We start from the raw sequence: 8,231 nt of genomic DNA, 5'->3' as shown, positions 1-8,231 counted from the left end.
GCGCGGTGCTACATCATGGTGTCGTAGTCGTAGTCGAGGTAGTGCTCCACCACGTCATCGTAGTCGTAGTCGTGGTCGAGGTGGTGCTCCACCATGTCGTCGATGTTGTAGTCGAGCTCGGAGTGGTGGTCCTCCATGTTGTCGTCCATGCTTGGCGAGCCATGGTCGGTGTAGGGATGCTCGATGTCGGTCATGTCAACGATGCTTGCAGAGCTATAGTCGGTATCGAGCTCCACATGGTCCTCCATATTCGCGGTGCTTGCGGAGCTTGCGGAGCTATCACCCTCATCGTACTCCATGTCGTCCTCCGTAGGCTCATCCTCACTATCCATGTTAGTCTCTAGAATTGGTGTATATATGGTGGAAAGAGAACTACCAAAAGGTCCAAACTCGCAAACCAAAATTGAAAAGGTGTTTCAAGTCGGAGGACAACCGATATGTATGCACACACACAAAACCAAAAACTCTATATGGTGTTAGGTATGGATGTGGAAAGGCAAATGGAAGAACCAAACGAAAAGTCTATTGTCAAAAGTGGGTAAGATCGAAAAGTCACAAGTCAAAAGCGGTGATCACAAAAGGCATACACAAGGTGGAACACACGCGTGGGACAAAATGGGGTTAGCGCGACCAAGGAAAATGAGCACGAACAAAATTGGTCCTAACGAAGACTACTTGCTCGGTGTCACGCTAACGCAAGAGAGACCGTGGCTTGGTTGCAAAATTGAGAAGCAACAAGATTTGCGCAAGACGCCTCTCTTCTCTTTTCTCTCTTTTGCTTATAAGCTTTGGACTCTTTTGTGTATAGGTGTCACTCACACTCTTTTTATTTTTTGTATTTTTCTTTCCTTTTCTCACTATGTACGAATACTACTATCTATGTAAGTATGTCACATTTCTTTTGCTTATATTTTCACAACGAGCTTGCTTCTTAGCTTTGCTCAACACACGCACACCCTCACGGTCGGGACGCTTGCGCAATGATTCGCAACACTAGAAAGCCACTCTCGATGGGAAAGGTACGCAAAAGAGGCTAGGGCTACAAGGTAGGGACAAGTTATACCACTTGATGATGGTCGCCGACGATCTTGAACTTGCTATGGTGGTGAAAGGTGTCAAATGAACCGCTTGGATCCTCGGGGTGCCGTCGTCGTTGTTCATGTTGCGGAAGCTTTGTGGTAGCTGAAATGGCATGCAAACCAAAGTACAAACACAAAAGGGGTTAGTGCCAAAACGAAAAATGAAGGTTGCTGTGAAAAATTCGGCCAGCCGGAACTTCCGGTCATTGGGGGCGGAACTTCCGGTCCCGGGCGGAACTTCCGGTCCTACCGGGCGGAACTTCCGGTCGCAATCAGATCTGCGGGTTGTTCATTGATTTGGGCGGAAATACGGTTCGAAATCCTTCGAATTCGAGGAAAATTTGGCACTAAAGCTGTGGGAAGGTGGGGGAATTGTAGATCAACACCAAAGGCAAGTTTCTATTGGAGCAAAACCACCAAAAACTCAACAAATCGCGAGATCCAACCAAGGCCAATTTGAGGCTATTTTTTGGGATTTTCGAAAAATTTCTCAAGAAATTTTTTGGGGTGTGGGGGTCAAATCCGTGGCAACCAAGGAGCTCTTGATACCATATGATAAGGGCTAAGCCCAAGGGTGTGCCCTATCTTCACGGATTTGGGTGAAATTTGTGGGGGAGGTGGAAGAACGCGATGAACACGAAGAACGCGAAGGGGAATCGTGGGATACAAACTCACACACACACATCGGTTTGTCCTCGTTGGCCCGAACCACCAACTCGATAGAGGTTGCAGGAAAAGACCTTCCGGTAGAAGTCCCGCAAAGAGATCGACGAATCGAACCCGAGAGATCTAGAAGGGTGAAAAGACCAAGGTTGATAGAAGTGCAAGCAAAAGACCAAAAGGTAGAAGTGCAAGCAAAAGACCAACGATTGATAGAAGTCACCAAAGAGATCACAAAGGTTCGACAAGGAGATCGAGTGATACAAGATCTAGGATCTATGGTAGGGTTTCCCACATGGGGCAAGAGCAAAGATCAGGTTTAATTTCACATCAAGTCTGAATCTCAGGTCTGAGCCAACAAGGCTATTTATAGTTGGTGGGGAGAAGGGGTAAGTTACAGAAACGTGCTGTTTGAGCTGACAGTCGTGCAGGCGGAAGTTTCGGTCGCTCGGGGCGGAAGTTCCGGCTGGATTCTCTCCACAGAGCATCTGGGCGGAAGTTCCGGTCCTGGGGGGCGGAAGTTCCGGTCCTGGGGGGCGGAAGTTCCGGTCGGGGCAGATTTACTTCCGGCCAACTTGAAGTCTAGTTCCGAAAATGGTCGTTTTCCTTGCAGAACTATCCAGTGTTGTTTTGGCGCAATTTCGGAACTAGAGCGGAACTTGGGCGGAAGTTTCGGTGGCCAGAAGTTCCGGTCGCTCGGGGCGGAAGTTCCGGCTGGATCCTCTTTCCTGGGCGCGGGATGGCATCTGGGAGGCATCTGGCCGGAAGTTCCGGTCCTGGGGGGCGGAAGTTCCGGCTGGAGCGATAGGTCTCCATCTTCTCCATGTTCAGCTTCCTCTACATTGGCTTGGTCTCCATGGCTTGCGTCTTGGTTGATGTACCTGATTGAACATAGGGTATTTGCATGAAGTAACATGCCATCCAATAAGGTATCAAATGCATATGTGGAAATGAGCGAATTCACCTCTTGGTGTATGGCTTTGGCCCGAGGTCGTGTCATTGGACCACGAGGAGGGCTTGTCGGTCTTGAGGAGGAGGTGTCCAAAAGCCACCCCGTATCACCCTTCACGCGCGTTTCCGAGCTATGCGGCTTGCTATACTGGACGCACCAAATATGAAGCTTTGGGTTGGGCAGAATCAAGCGCCCCCTAAAAATTTACGACGCACGTTTGAAAAACCGCGAGCAACACACTATATCTGTGATTTTTACACAGCTGGCGGCGAATGCTAGAGATGCTCTTAGTTGTTTCTTTAGAGCATCTCCAGTCGCGTCCCCCAAAGGGATTTGGTGCGCGCTGGACAAAAAAACATTGCCAGCCGCGTCCCCCAAAGTCTCTTTTGTCCGGCGTAGTCCAATACGATGTTCGGCGTCCAAGCCCGCCCCCGGTACATAGGGGACGCTCTGGGCACGCCGAACAAAACGAAAAGCGAGGCGAAGAGACGCGAGCCCGACGCGTCAGCGGTACAGGAAAAATTCGTCCCCCTCTCCCGCCAAATCGCGCCTCTCCAACCATATCGCGCCTCTCCCGCCGCGCATTTCTGCCCTCCCAACACATTTGACCTCCTATCCCGTCGATTCATTTCTCCCTCCCGCCGTCGCTACCCTGTTCCTCCCAAACGCGCCCGCGCCGACTCAGGATGCGCCGTCGGTATCGGGGGAGACCAACCCCTTCCCCTTCTTCTAATTTTTACGTCACCTGTAATATGATCGCGCGCCCAGTACTTTGATCGTCGCTACTCTGATCGTGACGACTTCGGCGGGAACGATCTCTTTTGAATGTAAACTATTTGAATTTCTGATTGGGGACGATATTTGGGTGACGCGACTAGAGAGTGGCGTCCCCCAAATGCGGCACCAACAAAACACGTCCCCCAAACGCTTGATCCGACGCCGTTTGGGGAACGGTTTAGGGAACGCGACTGGAAAGGCTCTTAGTAGTATGAAATTAGATCTAAAGTATTGTTTTCCTATTTAAAATACCGTCGGATATTGTTCATCTATAAATGAAAATTCAACTCAGGGAGTGCATACAACTATGACGTGTGGGACCTACTGGCTGCTGGGCTTTGGTTGATTCTTCTTTTTTTTAGATGTCTCTAAGTCTCGGTCGAAATATATTAGTGTATTTTAATGCGAACCTAAAAAAATATAAATACTATTAAATATAAAAAATTTAAGTAGAAATAAAATCTAACGGTGAAACATGTGAGCGAGACATACGCTACGTCTCAACTAGCTGAAACTTATCAATACCTTTTTTTTTTTTAATAAACCTGCTGACGTGTGAGATGTTCTGAAGGAAGCAATCCGCTTCATCTCCTTCCTCCAATTTTCCCCTTTCGCCGGCTGCGCTAAACCCTAGCCAAAGCCATCTGCTTCCTCCGTTCCTCTCCCCTTCCGCCGCTGCGCAAAACTCTCGACCCTTCTGCCACAGCTGCGAGCTCCCAATCCCGCGGAGCAGGCCGGCGATGTCGGGCGCCGGCGCCAACCCTTCGAGATCCGCCATCGTGGCTAACACGGCGAGTGGGCACCACTATCTCACGATTCAGGGCTACTCCCGCACTAAGGGCATTCCCACCGGAGAGGGCGTCAGGTCCCGCCCTTTTATTATCGGCGGCCATCGCTGGCGCATCGACTACTACCCCAACGGAAAAACCTCCGAGTTCGCGGATTATGTATGCGTCTCCCTGATACTCGACGAAGATGTCGCGGACGCGGTGAAGGCGCAGTGGGACATCGGCCTCGCCGGCGAGGAAGAGGAGGCGGAGCAAGTGGCATCTCTGGCATCGAAATCGCTGGACAAGTTCGCCTCCTGGAAAGGCTGGATTTACAGGACCTTCGTCAAAAGGGAGGACCTGGAGAGGTCCAAGAATCTCAGGGACGATTCCTTCACCCTCCGCTGCGACATCGTCGTCGTCCTCGACTGCCGCACGGAGGACAGAGCGGCGGCCTTCGTCTCGGTGCCCCCGTGCGACCTGGGCCGGCAACTGGGTGACTTCTTTCGGACCAAGAAGGGCACCGACGTGGTGTTCGAGATCGGTGGCGAGACCGTCGCCGCGCACAGGTGCGTGCTCGCCGCCCGCTCCTCGGTCTTCAGCGCCGAGCTCTTCGGACCGATGAAAGAGGGCAATGCTGCCAGCGTCGTGCCCATACAAGACATGGATGCAGACGTGTTCAAGGCGTTGCTCCACTTTGCGTACACGGGCTCATTGCCTAAGCCTTTGAAGGAAGACCAAGATGCAATGTGCCAGCACCTGCTCGTAGCTGCGGACAGGTACGACATGGGGCGGCTGAAGCTTATCTGCGAGGAGAAGCTGTGCGAGTACATCAATGTGGGCTCGGCGGCGACCATCTTGGCTCTAGCCGAGCAGCACCGTTGTGTGGGGCTGAAGAAGGCTTGCTTGAATTTTCTAGCCGCTCCGGCAACTCTGAAGGCGGTCATGGCCACCGATGGCTTCCAGCATCTGAGCCGGAGCTGCCCTTCTCTCATGGTTGAGCTCATGGCCATGTCCTTGCCGCATTAGCTGAGTGTTAAAGGCTTAGCAATGGTGAATCATGGTTTCTAGACTAATGTAATCAGGTAGCTGTTTTAGTACTTAGTAGTAGATGGCTGCATCCTAAATAGCCTCATCTTGCCCCTGTTTTGTCAGTTAATCGCATCACTGCAACTGTGGCAGTTAACCAGGAAGTGCGTTCAAATCAGACGGCATATATTGCTCAGGTTCTGGGCAATGGTAACTCATGGTTTGGAGGTGTTTGTCATGATATATTGCTCCTGTTTTAGCAATGGGTACTCCATGGTTTCTTAACCTTGTCGACTTATTTTATCATTGCATCGTTTCAGCAATGTCACCCTTGCCATTTTTTTATGGATGCCTATTATTCAGGTAAATGTGCTGATTGAACTTCAACTGGGCACCTTACTGTGAATTATCTGCTCGTATTATTTTCCATCATTTAAAGTAATGCTTTCGCAAGGAGATGTCAAAACAGTCTCTTATGTTCATCAGATAGCTTGAGTATAGCATCGACACTGGGCTGTAAATTTCTTTTTCAGCAAAGTAGTATCACATAGTTTCAGCAATGACACCCTTGCCAATTTATCATGGATGACTTATTTGCATGTAGCTGTGATGATTGAACCTGCGCTGGCAACTCTTAGATATCTGTTTATATTGTTTCCCATGCATATATATAGAATGCTTTGGCTGAGTAATGCAGAAAACTTGTGCTTTCTTTTCCCCAAGGAGATGTCAAAATAGTCTCTCATCTACTCTGCATGTCAATCAGCAAGTACTTTGCTATCAGATAACTTGATCATTGCTTCTACATTGGCTCGGTAAATTTCTCGCTTTGCTTTTTGTCCTTGCGCGTCAAAACTCAGGTTTGATACTAGTTGGAACTTGAAAATGAAAAAAAAAAGAGATATTGTTACCAAAATATGGCAGGATATGGTATAACAATTAATACTATAACTTTGGGACGTGGTGTTTTTTGGGAACAAGGGGTTCATGAAAATTATCTGTCAAGTCATGAAAATAATTTTGCTTCTAGGATTGTCGTTGTCGCTAATAAATGTTACATGTTAAGTTAAACATATTTTCCTTCTGTTTACCAGTATAGTTGCCACATTGGTTAAGGGAAACATTTTGCTTCTGTTTACCTGTAGAGTTGAAACATTCGTTAAGGGCAATCATATTATAAGGAAATTAAAAGCATCCAACATTTTCTTTTCATGTTCTGCATGTGATCAAGGCTACCTGTGCTTCAGTGGACAGCAGTAAGCCAAAAAAAATTTTGTTAGTAATGGATTAACCTGATTTGCCCTCAGTTTCATCTGGCAGAATACTATATATGAGTATCTGGCTACTGCTGTACAATTTATCTTGTCCTTTCTTATACTGAAAGCAATGCAAGTGCTGCGTTCTGAAAAAAGGAGCATATGTTTGGTGTTGGTGATACAGTCTCAAGAAAAACACAACACTTCATTCTTTTATTACCAGATCCGCCTCAAAGTTTGGATGCCATAACTATAATCCATTTCTCTCTACTTTTAGCGCAAGGGCCAGCTTTCAGCAAAACATGGAGTGCAGTTCTTATGTTTGAATTTCACTATTTTCTTCTTGTTTACCTTCAATACTATTTACTGGCATTGATTTAGTTTTCGAAGGTGCTCCTATGCTTTCCGGTAGTTATTTTGCACGAAACTTAAAGCAAACGAGTGGCTGTGATTAGGGGATCTAAGCATTCGCAAGTACTAAAACATCAGGGGCAGATTAGTAAAGATAATCAGCCAGGGGCCATGTAGCCCGTATCCAAAGTCCAAGTCAGCCCACGAGGCCACGATGGCACGATCTCGAAAGCACCTGACTTCGTCTTCCCTCGAGCTGCCGGCCTTCATCGTCGCATCGTTCTTCCTCCGCCATCTCGCACCGGAACCTTGAACTCCAATTCGTTGCCTCTCTGATCCGCGCTTGCAGCACGCCAAGTGCGGAAGCGCCAGACATACCCCATGGTCTCAAAATTTTACTTATCTCACGTAGTTTGTGAGGACACAATCGATCTGAAGTATAGGATCTCAACTACAATTAGCTAGGTTCGAATCATGATACAGGCGCAACCGAACTGCAATTAGCTAGGTTCGAATCATGATACAGGCGCAACCGATCTCCCCTAATCCGCGAGTAGTGATTTTTCTACGGCCATCTCTTCAGCGTCCGGCGAGTCCGACGAAGGAGGCACCATGGCAGCACCACGTGAACATGTGTTTTAATGGGCTTGATGTTTGTTGGACTTTGGACCCAGATTTGAGGGGTGTACAGTTACGAAACTACCCTTTCACCAAACAAATCAGGTTGATTAGATCCTCTAATCACAGCCATTAGTTTGCTTCAGTTTTCGTGCAAAATAACTGCCGGAAAGCACAGGAGCACACCTCTTTAGTTTTATGCTTCATGAAACAGTGATACTGATGGCAAGGGGAAAGTAACCTTCAAAGACCAGGTAAAGGTTTTACGGGTCCTAACAGGGTCATCCATGTCAGAGTAACAAAGAGACGTTCTAATTTCATGCAAATCCTGTTTCTCTACGTAGTACATCAACTTGCAAGTAAATTACTAAAGCAAAAAACAAATGTGGCAGTTTTCTTATTTCCTCTTTAAATAGTTGGTATCCTTGAATGTGAGCATGAATTCTTTGTCTGAAAGGAGACTCTTGCACTAAATTGTAGGTTTCTTCAGAGCTACAATTGTTCGAAGTAGCATTATTTGCAGTCCAGGCTCCTTAGAGCATGTCTAACAGACCCCTTAAAAGGGGCAAACCCGTATAATAACCGCCGGAATACGGGTTTCGGCTCTACCCGGCCGTCTAGCACGCCCCGTAAAAACGCCCCCCGCACCGATTTTTCCTGTTTTCGATTACGGGGCGGGTCTTCGCCCCCTACTTGTGCGGGGTGGGAGCGGGGATAGAGGGCCAAACCGGTATCGCCCACT

General features: G+C 48.1%; 1 protein-coding gene across 1 annotated transcript; it reads left to right on the top strand.

Moving 5' to 3' along the window:
- Positions 1-4,066: 4,066 nt before the first annotated feature.
- Positions 4,067-5,497, top strand: LOC127305226 (BTB/POZ and MATH domain-containing protein 2-like). Its single transcript, XM_051335619.2, has one exon. The coding sequence runs from the start codon at positions 4,209-4,211 to the stop codon at positions 5,262-5,264; it is 1,056 nt and encodes a 351-aa protein (XP_051191579.1). The 5' UTR covers positions 4,067-4,208; the 3' UTR covers positions 5,265-5,497.
- The last annotated feature ends 2,734 nt before the right edge of the window (positions 5,498-8,231 follow it).

The sequence above is a fragment of the Lolium perenne genome, chromosome 6, assembly GCF_019359855.2.
Source record: "Lolium perenne isolate Kyuss_39 chromosome 6, Kyuss_2.0, whole genome shotgun sequence".
Lineage (NCBI taxonomy): Eukaryota > Viridiplantae > Streptophyta > Magnoliopsida > Poales > Poaceae > Lolium > Lolium perenne.
The sequence above is the reverse complement of the archived record's forward strand: the minus strand, read 5'-3'. Positions and strand labels throughout refer to the sequence as shown.

What these genes read in the sequence shown, in the direction of transcription:
- LOC127305226 (XM_051335619.2), top strand. Translation starts at nt 4,209, where the DNA reads ATGTCGGGCGCCGGCGCCAACCCTTCGAGATCCGCCATCGTGGCTAAC.